The 18,658-nt window shown below is 33.2% G+C and overlaps 1 protein-coding gene across 2 annotated transcripts in view; it reads left to right on the top strand.

Moving 5' to 3' along the window:
- LOC129957244 (motor neuron and pancreas homeobox protein 1-like) overlaps positions 1-18,426 on the top strand; it is a 90,384-nt gene extending 71,958 nt beyond the window's left edge. Inside the window, exons 2-3 of one of the 2 annotated variants that reach the window (XM_056069493.1) lie at positions 9,678-9,838; positions 16,758-18,426. In XM_056069493.1, the coding sequence (XP_055925468.1) occupies positions 9,678-9,838; positions 16,758-17,114 (518 nt within the window). In that variant the 3' untranslated portion in view covers positions 17,115-18,426. Of the gene's footprint in view, positions 1-9,659; positions 9,839-16,757 lie in introns of both variants that reach the window. The other variant, XM_056069492.1, reaches the window with a different exon arrangement.
- Positions 18,427-18,658: the final 232 nt, after the last annotated feature.

The raw sequence follows: 18,658 nt of genomic DNA, 5'->3' as shown, positions 1-18,658 counted from the left end.
AATAAGAAAAAGCAGATTTTTAAAAGAATGTCTATCATTTATTAAAAAATGTTTACAAAAATAATCCTGATTTGGCTTATCATTAATATTTAATTTATAAAGGTTATTGGACATAAAAACAAATAAAATTATTTTGTTATGATACATCAACTGTATATCAATGGTAAACATCTGCTATTCCAGTAGAGACTCAAACCCCTTTGCTTCAAATTTTTTTACCATAGCAATGCGAAATCTTACTCTTACGCAAGAAGAAAAGAAAGTGAAGAGTGTCAAAACATATTCTAGATAATCTAGCTTTTATACTGTCATTTTTGTATCAGTCCAATGATTTGTTCCGTAGATTGTAAATTTTATTGGTTACTTTCTCGCATTCTTTGCTCATATTTCGCATAGAGAAAATATTATTATCATCAGAAAAAATAAATAAAAAAATCGACACTTAGATTTGAAAAGGTCTCTATATTTTAAACTGTCTGTATTTCCTTTTTTAAAGTAAATAATAGCAAGAAAAATTATATCTGCCTGTTCTCTTTTCACGATCGCAACAACTGAAAAATCCATCGAATAATAATAAAGCTCTAAATTTCATTTTTACCCAAAGATTTCAGATAGAATGAAATATTAGATCAAAACATCGATGGACAGACATACTTCGTCAAAAGAGACAACTTTCTTCGTTGTATTAAGAAATAAACCCAGTGCTATAATAACGTTTGCATAGATTGCTATCATGAGTTCCTTGATAAAAGTCACGCTAAATGAAGATTTAAAACGCATTTTTACTTTTAAAAAAAAAGAAGAAGAAATTACTTACAAAAAGAAGAAAACCCTCAAGAAATTCGATCTTCAGATTTTGTATCAGCCCAATTTGTATTCCTGGGTATGAAAAAAAAAAAATTATATTTTTCTGCAAAATCGATAATTCAAGAATATATTGAGTTAGACTAATAAAATTTAGTATGTGATCATAACACAGAATTTGAAGATTTCTATGAAATTTTGAACTTTATACATTTGTGGGATTTACAGCAACATCCCGTTTCTATAGCAACATTATTACTCTTCTGTGACAAGTACAGCAGAAGTATAAAGCAAGTATAGTTTCTATAGCAACACTAGCACTCTTACGCACATTGAACTGCGGTCGGAAGATGTGATCATGATGCGTGAATTCCATGTCTCCGCACCACGCTAACGCAAAGAGATTTAGTCCCATCGAATTTAACGTACAGATCCGCTTACAAGGCGGTTATATTGTTGAATCGGTATCGAACTTGGAACCCTTCGGTCCCGGGGCCGAAACCTTACTACTAAATCTCCGCGACTCATGCATTTGTGTGAAATTTATTTGTATGTCCATGTACACATGAGTAAAGATCGGAAACAGGAAGACCATTAAAAATTTTGCAGTCTTTTATTAGAACTGTAAATCTGCAACAACTTCTGGACTAAATCTGCCAACAAGTGGATCATCATTTGCTAGTCTGTAATTCGCGAGCATGTGTAGGATATAACTCAGAAACACAACAAATTGTAAAAAAGAGATTTTGCTTACGGTCTTTTAATTAAAACTGAAGATTAACATCATATTTTAGATCTAATTTATTGAAAGGAAAACCTTCTAAAAAGGCATATTCGATTTTCTTTATTAAACTACGAAACGTAAAATAAGCCATAGAATGTCATTAAACTTGTAAACCGGAAAGAGCATACACTTTTGATTCTATTGTCACCTATCCACCTTACCTTATTATCCTGTTACGAAAGCAATACAACCCGATTTTGCTCGAAGTACAAATTTTCATATGGGAAAGGAAAGTGTGGGATTTTGTGTCTTTTATAAGAAACATATGGATCCAAGTTACATCAAATAACTAATTGAAATTTTATTTTCTAATAATTTCAAGTAACTTTCATTCTAATTTTACTTAAAATATAGAAGTTTTCCAATTACATTGGGGGTTATTTTTAAAAGTGTAAGTTAGTGTTTCACACATTGCACATTTTGATATAGGAGTTTATTTTAGTTTAGTTTAGCTATATTAACGTCCCGTTTGAAGCAACACAAGGGCTATTTTGGGACGGACCTCGTCATTTTGAACCGCTGTCAGATGACGACGACGACGACATTTGAGCTGGCACCCTCCTCTCCACACCACACCATACCAACGGGAGGACTTTGATATAGGAGATTATACTATTTTTTACTAAGCAGTTTGTCATCCTTAGATATATAACTTCTTGTAATTAAAAGTGGAACGATGTCCGTTTCTGAAATTATATGCTGGCTATTTTGAAATGGATTTTGACATTTCATGTCGTATTTAAATTTTCCACATGAGCAGGGGAATTTTGGAGCAACGATGGATTTAATGTACACTAGATTCCTAAATACGACAGATCTTTGTTGGAATTTTTAATTGTTATAACACTTTCTCTATGAAGATACGCTCATTCTACAATTAAAATCAAAATCATATCACATAAATTCAGGATTATTCTGACTTAGTAGTGTGACTATAAAAAAAATACTCGGATTGCTTTACTCTGATTGCAAAGTATTTTTACTAGAGTTTTATTCTATAATCAAAACATGTTTTAAAGCCCTTTTTATGAAATTCCATCAGTGTTCGTAGCCTGAATATGAAAAATTCATTTCTATTGTTTCTTATGGCACTTGCCATGGACAAGCCCGCTGTTACGAAGACAGCGATTTTAGCCGGTGGGGGAGCATCTCTTGTTTTTATAGTAGCACCAACTAGGGCCAAGAGTACGACTTTGCTATTCACGCGTCACTCATTCGCTTGCACAACCCCTTTTTACAGGAGGGAACATTCACACATCTCACACATAGAACAACCATACCCAAACCGGGACTCGAGCCCAGGACGTCCAAATCACGCGGTAGAGGCGCTACCCCTATGCCAGGACGCCGTCAAAATACATTTCTGTGAATAAGATACCCGAAAACGCAATGTCTTAAATAAATGGAATTTGGTATGTGGTTTTGTGACAACACGCGTAGTTCCTTGGTTTCAATTCATCAGAAAAGAAGGCATTGAAAATATATATTCGATTTTGTGGTATCTGTACATTAACCGAAAAAAAAATCGCCATAGATCCCACGCTTAATTCAGATTACGACAAATATCAATCTCTCATAACTATTAAATAATTGATAATCAATTAATACACAAATGCCGAATTTTTTTTTTGTAATACCAAACGTACAACTCTCGACAGTGAAAATAAAAATCTGAGGACTCCTAGCGTTCCAGGCTTATCCAATTTTATGGTAAGGGAGGAGGACAGCATCAGAGAGTAGACGTGGAAGTTTAGGAGAGAAAACTCCCGGTGATTTGAATAACCGCCTCCAGTCACACGCTTACACGAGAACAAACATACATAGTAAACGGTTTGATAGATTTCATACAGATGTAGAGTTCTTGTATTAAAAAAAAACTGTTTGCTTCACTTATTTATCAGTCTATATCGTTTCATTTTTACCTTTGATATCTTCTTGTCCGAAAAACACATTTCCGAAATTGTGTCTATCTATCTCTCTGAGAAAACGTTAACTCATAACTGCTATGAGCTACTCGGAGGAAATTTGGTGTATGGACTTAAAACCAAATGTGTTGATTTCTGTAACATTTTGACAAAATGCATTCATCGGAAGTCTATTTAACTGTTCGAATACAAGTAACATGATAACTACCAACGAAAGAAGCTAGATAAATGAAATTTGGTGTATAGGCTTAGCATCTAAAAGGTAAATTTTTATAGAATTAACAACAACTATAGTTCCGTGTCTTTTGATGTTAATTGTCTTGAAAACAGGCACTCCAAATACATATTTGGGGGACAGATGTAGTAAAAATACTAGATTCACGCCAAAGGTCTTGCTTTCGTAACTATTATTCGCCAAGACATTCGAGACCTTCACACAAGGTTCGAAATTTTATGAAGGGCGAGGTTGATAAAATCTTTATTGGAGAGTTTGCGAAAAAGTTCCGGAGAGATCGCTTCTGCTTCTTTTAAATTATCATGTTCATAGATTATGATGTTCATTATCATCTGGAAATGTTCATTACATATTCATTATCATAGATTTATGTTCATTGGAGAGTTTGCGAAAAAGTTCCGGAGAGATCGCTTCTGCTCCTTTTAAATTATCATGTTCATAGATTATCATGTTCATTATCATATGGAAATGTTCATTACATGCTCATTATCCTAGATTTATATTCATTATCATGTTCATTGGAGAGTTTGCGAAAAAGTTCTGGAGAGATCGCTTCTGCTCCTTTTAAATTATCACGTTCATAGATTATCATTTTCATTATCATCTGGAAATGTTCATTACATGCTCATTATCATAGATTTATGTTCATTATCATGTTCATTGGAGAGTTTGAGAAAAAGTTCTGGAGAGATCGCTTCTGCTCCTTTTAAATTATCACGTTCATAGATTATCATTTTCATTATCATCTGGAAATGTTCATTACATGCTCATTATCATAGATTTATGTTCATTATCATGTTCATTGGAGAGTTTGCGAAAAAGTTCCGGAGAGATCACTTCTGCTGCTTTTAAATTATCACGTTCAAAGATAAAAACAGGCATGAATCCAGAAATGGATTTTTCGGATCCATATAAGTCTGAGGAGATGAGGTTGAACACATTTTGAATAAAGATTTTTGAGTGATTATAAAAATTCAACTTAGTATAGGAAATAGTTAAAATATCATAAAAATAAAATTTCTTTGAAAATAGTGCTTCCTTGCTTTGATTTCTTTTGTTGAAGATAATCTTTTGCCTTTTGCTAAGCGAATTGTTATAAAATGAATTATGACAATGGGATAAATTAGACAAACTGATCTAATCCTTTTTGACTTTAATTAAGTTTTAACAGACTTTTATTTTTACGTCATCGCAGATCGTCATCGGTTAAAATCTGTTCTGTAGCATTCTCTCATATTACCTTATAAATGGCTTCTTCGTCTTTCCCAGTTATAAAAATTGTGGACTTGAAAGGTTAGGTTAACATATTTATTTTCTAAGTCTCGCACAAGAATATTTTGTGCTTCATAGTATAGTGAGTAAATCCAAGAATGAAGACCAAAATTGACACAAAACTGCAGTTATAATAAAAAGAACATGTATCGAATTTCATATATTTAAACCTTTAAGTGCGCAGGGATAGTCTGGTTGGTAGTGCGTTTGGATTCACATTCCTTGGGTTGTGAGTTGGAACTCCGCTGGCCGAAGACTCTCCTTGTGTTTGGTGGCTGGCGCACGCATAAATCTGTCGTGGTCACAAAGTCCTCCATGTCTAGAGTAATACCAGTGGGGGTGCTGGTTCAGAGGTGGTCGTTCTCTGATTCAGGTCTAAATTGCCATCTGTGGATGAGTAAATGAAATGCATAAATGAAGTCCGCCCCGTAAAAAGAGTTGTGGCGTGTGAGTAGCTAAAATATACTCTTGGCCCTAGATGGCGCTACTGGAAAACAAAAGACGCTCTCTCGGCCTAAAATCGCTGACTTTGTCTGACTTTTGAATTATTGCTTTGATATTCATTCAAACGTACAAATAGTCAGTCCTTCGTCGAATGAAGCTCAATATTTGAAACTAATTTACATTTTAGATGCTAAAATTGTGCACCATATTTTATTAATTACATCTGATATGAATCTGCATTTTAGATACTAAAATTATGGAACCAAATTTTATCAATCTAGCGTTTTGGCCTTTTCGTATTCGCTTGTATTTTTACAGCCAGACATACTTTTTAAGAACGGATTTCGCTTAAAATTTGACTGAATTCCACAAATTTAGTGCACCAAATTTCATTTGTCTAGCTCAAAAAGTTTCTGAGTTATCGTGTTCACAAAAAAAGAGTTCTGAAAGGGAAAAATTCATCAAAATCTCGAGTTCGAATGATTTGACCATTGCAACACTTCCTGATTATATCCGAGGAAAAACAAATCGAAATTCTACACATCTATTTCCCCATCTTCTACGAATAGTAAGCAATAAACATCGCTTTCGTTAACAATCCCATTCTACAGCAATTCTTGCGAACTTAGAATTCATCTATCCACCCAACTATCCCTCGCCTCCTACAAATACAGGACCTCAAATTATTCGAAATGCGTCCGTGGAATTAACGAACCGTGGACAGCAAGATAGCCCAGGCATCGCGAAGTGTGTGTGTCACAATCCAGTTAATTCTGCCATGTCGTCCGCTCACTCAAACATTTGGATTCGACTGCCCGCTTTATTGGCTGTCGTAAAACAATTTGCTTATCGGAGAACCAATATGGCTACCGCGCCATTTGCTCCTCTTTTGTTGGCGAGTAAATAAATAATGGCGGATTGGCGTTATCGCCAATCTGTCAACTCGGAGTGACATTGTGTGATTTATGGGCGCTCTATTACAACCGCCCGTTCGAGGGCTTGTTATCGTTTTCACACCTGCTTAAAGACACCTGCGATTGTGGAGAGGGGGTGGAGGGAATTTGTTTAGAATGTTGAGAAAGGAGAAATTTCTGGTAGGAGTTAGTTATTAATGGAATATGAAAACAAGTGCAATGGGAATCAGTAAACTTTCACTTTATTGTTACGCACTTCAAATTCGTGTTCATTAGAATGCTGTAACAATAAAATTAAAGAAATATATATAATTATAACAGAAAAACGCAACAAGTTAAATAGATGAGTTTTAATCCTGGGAATTTAATAATCCGTTAAAGATAAGATCACAATAAGATTTCGATTAATCAAAAAATTTGAGATCAGAAAAAAATGAATCTAGTAAGAAAAAATGACAGTTTTTAATCCAAAAATAATAATAAGGATTTATTATTAATATTCAACAAAATTAATAAATGTTGTTGTTGTTGTTTCTGATCCCAGATGGTATAGCTGCGCCAAAGGTCTCTAAAAAGTCCACAAACTATAGCGGATTCCTTAAAATCTCAAAAATCGTAAAATTTAAACATTTAAGAATGTGATTGGGGGAGGCTTGATCTGCCTTGCACCAAAGACATTCAGCAAAGATCCTCCGTCCGTGTTGGAAGGTGAGGGATTTGGTGTGTCCACTCAAAAAACGAGAGAGAGCCGTTTGCTGTATTCTAGAGATATTCAAACGGTAACATCAATCGGGACTCTTACCAAATTTAATAAATAATACATAAAAATAAACTAATAATAAGTAATTTTGATAAATAAAGTGATAAAAATTATGTTTTTTCAAAATTAATTGTTAATTTATTATACTAAAATGACAAGAAATAGGATTTTGGTTACAATTGTAGATTGAAATTTCAAAATGCCTGAATTATTTCTCATATTAAAAATTCAAAGTAATTTTTAAGTACTTTCTTTTTTTTTTTTATTTCTGTTTTTATAGAACATTTTGTAAAATCGCAAAAATCCTAGAGAAATTGATAATTGTTAAGAGAGATAATTGTTAGAGAAATAATAATTATTGTCGGAGTTTCCGTACCTCATAACTTTCGAATAAAAAATATTACGCAAAAACCGATTATGTATTCGTAAATTACAACTCATAGAATTTTATTAATGATATTAAAGTGCAAAGCTTGCACAATTTGCACTTTGTTGGCATTCAGCTGAAGGCGATTATGTATTCGTAAATTCGCTGAACAAATTTTGACTCGAATTGAGGATGATGAAAATTACCTTCGGAAATGGTTCTTCAGTGACTAATCCACTTTTCATGTGTCAGAAAAAGTGAATAAACATAACTGTAGAATATGGGGCTCGGAGAACCCGCACGATTATCAAAAGTCAAAATTTGTACAGCGAATTTACGAATACATAATCTCCTTCAGCTGAATGCCTACAAAGTGCAAATTGTGCAAGCTTTGCACTTTAATATCATTAATAAAATTCTATGAGTTGTAATTTACGAATACGCAATCGGTTTTTGAGTAATATTTTTTATTCGAAAGTTATGAGGTACGGAAACCCCGACAATAATTAATGAACACCCTATATATAAGACATGAACTCATTTATTGTACACATAATTCAGTAATAAAACAAATTCTTACAATTTAAAGTCTTGCCTTAGAACTGGAGCAAAATAAATTAAACTTCTGTACAATATTTCAATATATTGGTATCATAATGATGGAAAATTCAAAGATCCCGAAAAAAAAAAATTCAAATTAGCAACGAATTCGAATTCAAAAACCGAATCCAAGTCACTCTATACTCTATAATTTAAGATGTTAACTATCTCATGCGAGACTCGCTAAAAATACCGTGAGACGGCTGGATTTCTAATTTGATAAAGTTCTCAATGATATTGTATAGATTTTACTCTGGCCTTTGGGTGAAGAAAGTTATTTCATGATTGTTATATTTCTTCAAAGTAATTTAAGAGCTAACATTTTGTGTAAAAAATGAAGAATATCTCTGTTTGAAAAAAAAAAAAAATGCTTCTTGTTATGAGTCAACGAGTTTCGCTTTTTCCTATGCGATGTTCGCTCCCCAAACTGTTCGTTGATGGTCGTTCATTTTAAGATAAGATTTCATTTAAAACCCTTTTACATACAATTAACAAAATAGCAAGCAGAAAGAAGCATTAACAATCTATATATTTAAAATAATTGAGAAAGAAGCAGAGAAACACAAAGAAACCAAACTTCTACTTTGCCAGTTTTTATTTTGAATGAAAATGATGATCCCTATACAAGTCATCAATGATTTTCTTCCCCCTTCCATTGCTCTCCATTTTTCAAAAAAAATCACTAATTTAATGTCCATTCTTCCAATGGAGAAATATGAAAAAAACCCCAAGATCCAATAGTTCCACCGAATTCTCAGATCTTTATTATTATCTTTATTCCATATGAAAGCACATGATCTCTGAACCAATTATCACTGATCTTCCCATCCCCCCTTTTTTTGAGAGAAATATCAAAAGTATTATTTCGCTGAAAATTCTCTTCGAAAAAAAAAATCTACAGCAATGTTTTCTATCTCACTCATAGCTTCGATTTCGCCAATTTTTATTTCATTTATAAGTCATGATGTTTAGATACGCTATGAATGGTAGCATGATTTTCCCCACGCACAATTTTCTAGTGATATCAGAAAATAAAATTTTGCCACCATTTCCAATTTCAACAACTCGACCAATTTCACCACTTGTATTCGCCACTTTGTATATATAACTAATGCTCCAAGTTTATTGTATAAAATAATTCTTTCGTTTGGTGTAAAGAGATGTTGTTTATCAAAGCTCATTGACATTACTAAATTAACAGAGGGACAGCTGGTCATCGAAGGTGGCTAGAAATATATAAAAAATTGACATTATATATATTTATTTATAAGATATTAATTAAGAATTTCAGTTCATTAAGGTTTTCGAACGATATTAGTCTGATATCTCTAAAGATCTTGCAGAAGCACCCCTTTCAATGTTTTCCATACCCCAAGATTTGAAATAATATGTTACCTCACCCATTTGGGGTCACTGCAAAAAGCTAGAAACCCTGTGTTCAAACATGGAAGATACTTATTTATAAGTATCAAAATTGGTAAAATGTGTTAGCTGTAAAAATTGTGCTCTGTGTATGAAATGGAAACTATCAACCAGGAGACTAATTTTAAGCAGACGATCTCTTTTTTCCAGGGCAGGGTCAGCCTAACGTCCTCGGCAAGACCCGCAGACCTAGGACGGCGTTCACGAGCCAGCAGCTCCTGGAGCTCGAGAACCAGTTCCGCATGAACAAGTACTTGTCCAGGCCCAAGAGATTCGAAGTGGCCACCAACCTCATGCTCACCGAAACGCAGGTAACTCCCACATCTATTATCTTCGTGATTATTGTGCTCACAATTTTCTTGTTTGAGTGGAAGGAAGTGTTTTAAAGTAGTTAAAATGTTCAAAGTAATCAGTTTAATCACCAGAACACGTCTATGGGGATGATTCCCAAATTTATAATTCTCAACCTGTTGGAAATGAAATAGAATTTATTATGACACGAGACAGAATTTATTGATGATATAGCTCAATCAGGATTAAACGGTTCTTATTAGCTATACTAAGTTGTTTGAGCTTAACTATAAGAAACATAAAATCCTGATAGTGCAACGGTTGCTGTTGTTGCTTATAGACCAGCTCCGCTGACGAAGTTAGCGATTTTAAGCCGATATTTAGCGGCTCTTGTTTCAGTAGCGCCATCTAGGGTCAAAAGCACGTCTTAGCTACAATTGCGTCACAGCCCTATTCACATGGCAGACTTCACTCATACATTTCATTCACTTCAACCACAGATTGTGATTTAGATATGAATCAGAGAACAATCACCTCTGATTCATACCCCCAGTGCCCAGTGGTATTATTGTCTTGACTTAAAGGACATGATAGATTCATGCATGCACCAGACTCCATGTTCACGGCCGGCAGGGTTTGAACTCACAACTTAAGGAATGCGAATCCAACGCCCTACCAACCAGGCTATCCCGGCCCTCAGTGTATGGGTATTTATATCTAATTAAAATGATAGTATACAAAATAGGACGAAATATGCTTCTTGAGGAATCCCTCAAGAAGACGTAAGGCAATGAGTGGTGTAATGACTTGCGAATGAGTAGTCGAGATGTAGTAAAATTTGACAGCATCAAGCAAAGCTCCATTCATTCATTTATTATCATACTATTGAAAATGGTATTCGAATACCGAGAAAATGCATTTCTTCATCTAACATTTGAATTCGTGAATGGTGGATAAAACATTGAACATCCGGAAGCTGCTACCAGAATCAGAGTTTTAGGCATTTCTTCATCTAACATTTGGACTCGTGAATGGAGGATAAGACATTGAACATCCAGAAGTTGTCATTAGAATGAAAGTTTTACAGCACATGGGGATCGTAATGGAATACCCAAACTTTGCAGGGCTATTAAACCAAGTAAGACCAAATCAGTAATTATAAATAACAGTTGAAATTTTAAATTTAACACAATTATAAATGTTAATTTTAAGCCCTTCAAAAATACGAATGATATCAAGACGATGCAATAACTCATCACATACTCTTTCAGCATCTCTGATGCGATACTTTGATAACCTACAGATACGCAAATCTTCAGTTTATCAAGGTCAGTTGGTAGGGAGAGGGAAAAAACAGCTGCTATTTGATCCATCCCAACAAGAAAATCAAATACTTCCATACATGCATATCTACTTCCTTTCTATGCAGAAAAAACGGTGGGATGAGTTATCATACTGCTTCGATAGCCTTCATATTTCTGGAGTGACTCATAATAAACACTTACAACTGTGTTAAATTTAAATTTTGAACTGATATTTTTGATTTCTGATGAGCAATAAGACTGTATTTTGTTTTGTTTTCTTTTAACAGACCTGTAAAATTGGGATGCTTAGTTATAATCTTCTTATACATTTATCTTCATGTCCAGGAAAACTTTTCTTACCATTGTCTGACATTAAACTAGTTCCCCAAATGTTGTTTCTCAGAAATAATCTTTTTATTGGAAAAATATCACAACTTTGCATGTAAACTCACTCTGCATGTAGGGTATTAATTTGTAGAGCAAGGTTGTAAACATTGTTGATCACAAATTCTGAGCGTTGGTTTATGCTCCAGCCTATTTACATTAAGAACAAAACATTAAAAATAAAAAATGTACATCTCACTTCATATTTAGATAAATTTACACTGGATTTCTTCAAGGCAACACGGTTTTTTTCTTTATATATTGTCATTTTAATTTTATAGAAATATCAGTATGCTAACAATGTTTAACTTGCAGTTAAGTTCAAGAAACTTATTTTAGCTAATAAAATGGCCCGAGAAACTTATTAAGAACAAAGACCTCAGCAATAAACGAAATATTCATCAAAGATTTTAAGAAATGTATGAATAAAATGTTTCTTTAAAGGGTACTTAGACTTACCTCATCAAGTTTCTAACAAATGCTGATCACCCAATATATAACTGAACTTGTTGAACGCAGAAATTCATATTCATTCCATATTCTCATAAAGAGATAAATAAAATGGCTCTACTTGTGGGCTTTGTACCATTCAGTGGCCAAAAGTGCCATTTTGTGGGATGAGTGAATGCGGAGCACATCTTTTCTGGACATTGACGCATGTGCTTACTTAAAAGACTTCAAGAAACTCACCATCACTTAAAATATGTCATCATGCCTTCAGAACAAGCAATTACCCTCATGATATAAAAGGATATTTGTATGACGTTGATTTATTTGACTTTTAATAATGCGATCAAAATCATATGACACGGCGACTAGTTTGTGATTTCTTGTAATGAAGTGGAAAAATTGAAGCGCATATAAAAAAACTTCAAGATACTCACCATCACTTAAAATATGTCATCATGCCATCAGAATAAGCAATTATCCTCATGATATAAAAGGATATTTGTATGACATTGATTTATACGACTCTTAATGATGTGATCAATTCGTATGATACGGCAAACGGTTTAGGATTTCCTGTAACGAAATGGAAAAATTGTAATCCTATTCGGCAAAATGCCACAACTGGAGTATTCTGCATTACAGTAAAATTTCTTTTTTTTTGGGGGGGGGGTCAAAAAGAGATTTTAATCCAAAACTGAGAAAGAGAAAAAAAGAATAAAAAGAAATGAAAGCATTTATACCCATCTCGTGTCTTAAAAACAAAGATTTGCTATCAAAGGAACGTCAAACCGAAACGAGACTGTAATAGCTGATGCGGAGGGTGGCCGCAAAAATGGCAAGAAATCTCGCATTTATTTTCTTCCATGGCTTCGACAGACACCATCATCCATTTTCTTCTCCGTTCCCAAAAAAAAAAAAAAAAAAGTAATTCTTTCTTCAGAAAAAAAATATATATAAAAAGAGAGAGAGAGAAGAATTTTTTTTTCTTCTGCGCGACCGAAAACTTTTCCAAACGATACCACACTCACCCATAAAGGGAAAGAAAAAGAAAAAAAAAAAAAGCGTCGGCAACATTAAAGATAAGATCCATTCTCTCTATTTTCGATAGTGACCGCCCGAATGTCTCCTCTGAAACGGTTCTTTCCAATCGGCCGAATCCTTTTCCTGGGGCTCCTCCAACCCGCCCCGGGAAAAAGAGAAGCGTACAGGGGCGCGGCAATAACAACTCTCCAACGAGCAGGAATTGTAATAAATTGGACGTTTCGGGCGCATAAAAGTGGGTCTGCTTTCTCTGACTCCTGATTAGCCTAACTACAAGTAAATTAGGGAGATGGATTGTTGGGGGCTCTTGGGGCTGCAGACAAAAGCCCCGGCAATGATAATTAGCGAGGCAACGGCGCCGCTTCATTTAATTAGACGCCATCTCCTCGCCCTCTTCTTCTTTTCCAATTGACGCTATCTTTGGGCACGATGCCGGGGACCGTCCACACATTGCGATTTGTCTGCTTTTATGATCCGTCTTCAGAAACACGACATTTTCTGCTCTTGCCTTTCTGTACAAAGGAGGTAAATACCGAAGGAAAAACTTATTGTGATTTGAAAGTTGAGGAGCAGTTGGAAATTGTAATTACGAGGACTGTTCAATAAACTAGCCGTCTCTGGCGACCAGCTTGTTCGTCCATGTTGCTGACTTTTTAGGTAATGAAACGATTAACATGGAATGCATTTTTTTAAAAATTTCAACGACCAAAAGTCATGAATTTAATTGAATCAGAATACTACAAATTACTCGGGTACAAATAAAAAAAAGTGTACATAATAAAATAAAAGTGAAAATCCTACTTAATCGTAATTTTAACGGTGGCAAAAACAAGTGACTAAGTTTTCGGATGGATGAGTTTAAATTTTATCATAACAGTGTTTCAGAACGAAATCAGAGTAAAATTAAATATATATAACAATGTACAGTAAAAATAAAGAAAAGAATTGTACGGAAATTAAATTGTTACCAATCTAAAGGTAAATTTTCGAATTTACGTATAATGCAGAAACAATTTTTGAGAAATCAAAGTTTTGGAAGATACGGTCATCAGTTTTCATAAGCAAGTCATGGCGATTATCACTTAGACGACGTTTACGCCGATTTTCACGCTCAGTTAAACTTTCCGAATCTCCACATTTCGGAACACCCTGAAGTCTGAAAAACACATATTTGGTATAATATCTATGAATACGATAACTCCAAAACACTTTGAACTCGACAGATGAAATTTGGTAATATGAATTTACGATCAAAGTTTTAGATTTCTTTATCAGAAATCCATGCACAGAAAGTTTGTCTGTCTTCCGCTTCGAGTGTAAGTGAATTCTATGACTGCAAAACTCAAATAGCTAAGTAAATTACATTTAGTGTACTGGTTTATCGTCTAAAATATAGATTCATATCACATTTTGAATCAAATATATCAAATGGTTGACCATCTGTCTTTCTGTACTTTTGCATGGAAATTCAATAATTTAAGTTAATGGCATTCTATATGTTGTCCTGTAACGGCAACCGTAGTTTTTTTTTTTAACAAATGTATTTAATAGCGTTTATCTATTAACATGAGAGATACAAGCCAAAAATCTGTATTTCGTAATCATTGCTTGCGGAGTTATCCAGGGTCTACAGTTTTATGTGAAGAGAGCAGGATAGAAAAATTCATTGAAGTCTACATGAAAAAATTTGAGGGAGAAACCTCCCAATGGTTTCTTTACTTTTTTTAAAAATAGGTTTGGTTAAAACTCATTATTTTATTATATCAAAGCAATCAGTAGTTTATAACTGTTATGATTATTAATGATAATCTGTGAAACATTAATGGCTTTCATTTTTAATAAATGAAGCACACGCCCGCACACACACACCGTTTTATACAAATTTGGCTCTTGTTATTTCATTTTTGAACGAGAAACTTAAAATTACACGCAGTTATAACAACGGTAATCATGTCTTGCTTATCTTAAAATACTTAAAATTGTGTTATTGTTCTTCAAAATTCTATCAACTTCAATCCCAGTTTACTTAAATTGAAATAAGTAATTTTTAAAGAAAAAGTATTTTTTTTTGTGGTAAAAAGATTAATAACTCTAAAATATATATTTTGGTAATTCTGGTTAGTTTTCACGTGCATGCAGTTTTAAATTTTGAGTTCACTTTTTTTTTTTTAATTTCAACTTTAACGATTTAGAGTAATGCTATTATATTTGCTTTATTATAATATTACTCAAGAAGTTCCCACACCTTATGCACACGCACACGCACGCACGCACGCACGTACTCACTTACGTACACGCACATAAATCTGAGTCCTAATGTTTGGGAACTTGATATCAAGTCCCTTATTCTAAAGTGCGCAACTATCTCTAGAATGATCGTCCTTGGTCTTGAAGCGTTGCCTCCATCAGTAGTATAGCATATAAAAGTGTTCCTTGACTTATGCCTTGAAAGCACTGAGCACATGGAAATTTTTTTTTCATTCAATTTGAGACATGCCATGAGCGAGTGTCTTTAGAATAATATCTTGCTAAACGCTTTGTGCTTTGAACCTTTCCTCGTGCAGTGCCTTGTCATGGGGACGATATCAACAAATATTAAAATCAATAATTTTAATATGCGAGTTTAATTATTCAATATCTGATTGCAATTTTCTATTCATATTACAATGCATAATGTTGATAGTAGCTATTTGTAAGATTCTAGCCATTAACCATTGTTGTGTACTCAATCAGAGATTGAAAGTTAGCAAAAACAATTTATTTAACCCTTTCTAGGGCCGTGGGAAGTATGTTTCCCACCAAAATTATCAATTTTTGTATGAAATTATGCAGGTTTTCATAAGTTCTGACACATTATTTCAGTAAGTCAGAAACTTAGATGCTTCAGTTCTTTATCTCAAACAAAATGATGTGTCTTGATTTGTTACTTAATTGTTAATTAACCAAATTAATTAATTAATCAAATTAAATTTATCTAATAAGCTAAATGAATCCCTTTTCTTATTCTAATTACAAGCCTAAAAATACTTTAACATAATATGACTAGAAAAAAAATGCTCTTTAAAGGGTTAAAGTAATTAAAACAGAAAATTCGTGCTCGAAGTAGTAAATGTTAAAATAGTTCTGAGAGAAGTGTGACAATATACACTTCAAAAGGAAGTCAGACACTATATATGATTTCCTTTTTATAACAGAAATTGGATTCTCAGGCATGCAATGGGGAAGGGCAGTTAAGGTCCCCAAATGTTACTAAGAATCAAAGTGCTAAAATACAAATTTAGTGTTTGAATGCTGTACTAAGTGTCAGATACTAAAATTCAGTTTTAGCATCAGATTTGATATTACAATGATACTAAGCATCAGATTTTAAAATGCAGTTTTAGCAGAATTACAATCATATACTAAGCATTAGATACTAAAATGCAATTTTAAAATCTGATTGTTGTATGCTACAATGGTACTAAGCATGAAATATTAAAATGCAGTTTTAGTATGTATTTGATGTATTGTAATGATACTAAATATCAGATACTAATATACAATTTTAGTGTTTCGTCATTGTATTACAATGATACACTAAGCCTTAGATACTAAAATGCAGTTTCAGTATATATGTGCTGTATTACAATGATATTAAGCCTCTTAAAACTATGTTTTTGTATAAGATGTATTAAAATATAGTACTAAAATATAATTTTAGCATCTAATTGCTGTATTATATTGTTACCTTAAAGTTCACTAAATAAATGACTCATTTCAGGTGAAAATCTGGTTCCAAAATAGACGAATGAAATGGAAAAGAAGTAAAAAGGCCCAACAAGAATCTAAAACCCGACTAGAATCCGAATCAACAAACAACAAAAACTCTTCCAGTCGGCCGTCCGAAGGGGTCATCGCTATGGACCACGGAAAGCGGGCAACTTCTGACGAAGAAGAAGAGCAGGACATACCATCATCTCCCTACTGCGATTCCTCTGACAGGATTCTGAACTCTGACCACCTTGCTGTCGGAATCTGCCATGCGCAAATGGACATAAATGGCGAGTGTAGTGACACAAGCTCGCATGGACCTTGTCCCTCACCCAAAGACACAATCTACAGGCCATACATTGGCTAGCGTCCGCCATGACTATCTCATTGTGATCGGGTATCCTGCAGGTCATCTCTTCCTCAGTTTGACCATCTGATCGTTCTAGAACTTCTGGCTGGAACGATGTCTCTAGAGGGTCGTGTCATAAATCGGAACAATCTTCTATGGTCCGTGTTTTGTATTGAAGAATGGGATAGAATGTATCTTAACTGAGAAATTAATAGTTATTTCATTGAAAATGAGGAATATTCTAGAACAAACGATCAAACTGATAAGAAGAACTCTCTTATTTAAGTTCCATACTCGAAGAACTTTCTGGAACTCAAGCATAAATTGTAAACAAGGAATTTCTATAGTCTTTTTGTTGCAATGGAAGAGTATTCTAGAACTGTGTTGTGATCAAAAGAATCTTCTAGAATGTTCGAACACTAAACCGCATATAACAGTTTCGAAAGCATTCAGTGTTATTTTTTTATTTTTCAAGTAAGTTGAAAATATGTCATTTGAAAGGACGAATGGTCGAAGATTATTTTCGAACACTGATTATTAACCACAAACCTTTTAATACTTTAGAATGTTTAAAAGTAAGCGAGGCACGAATCATAGTTAATATAAAAAAAATATAATATAATGCAAATTAAAAAAAAATTACTAAGATTAAATCATTATCTAGAAAAGAGCTTCTTAAACTGCGAGTCACTATTCGAAAAAGATAAATTTCTTTTGTGTTCTATAGAATTTGCAAATAAAATTAGTAGGAAAAAAATGAGTCACAATAATCAAAGAGAAATAATTTTAGGTTCCTAAATTACTTTAAAATTTATTTCCTTGGATTCATAATTAAATTTTATTTCGTCTTCTTATTTTCGAAATTTTAGATCGCAAATTTTTTTTTCTGGTCAAAAGTTATTCCGATAGCAAACGATTTATAAAGCCATAGTCTAAAAGACTCACAACTTTCAAAACAAAAGATATTGATACGAAAGTTTTAATTATAAAAATATATTTAGAATATTCCTTGGTAAATTTAAAAATTATTATCTGCAAATTATTTTAGCTGAAAAATAATCGGCATTTGCATTGCTTTGTATATTCATTAGAAACATTTAAAATGTCACTCACTTGAGAAGCTACCTTCAAATATTAGAAATATTTTTATTAAAATAAAAAAAAAAAACTTGTATATCACATAGTTATAAAGGAAAAATATTCTTAAATTATGGAAAAAAATGATTAAAAAACTATTATTTGTCTAAAAATTGGGTCGAAATATCAGAATTAATCTGGTTCTATATACTTGAGATCTTTCGGTATTTCCAATAAGAATAATCATAAAAAAAGTTTTAAAAGATATTCGCAGAATATTCTGTTGCATTTGATTGCCAAATTCCTTTTGTATAATTCTATTTTTAATTTTAATTTGTTTAAGATAGTGATATATTAATATATATCACTGTATTAAAAAGAAATTTTAAATATAAATTCCAGGGTAACAATCGAGTAATTCATTTTAATTTCTCGATTCATTTTCAATAACATTTGGGAATAAATATTGAAACATTTGCTAAATT

This window comes from Argiope bruennichi, chromosome 11, assembly GCF_947563725.1.
Source record: "Argiope bruennichi chromosome 11, qqArgBrue1.1, whole genome shotgun sequence".
In the NCBI taxonomy this organism is placed as follows: Eukaryota; Metazoa; Arthropoda; class Arachnida; order Araneae; family Araneidae; genus Argiope; species Argiope bruennichi.
This window is presented reverse-complemented; position numbering and strand designations above follow the sequence as displayed.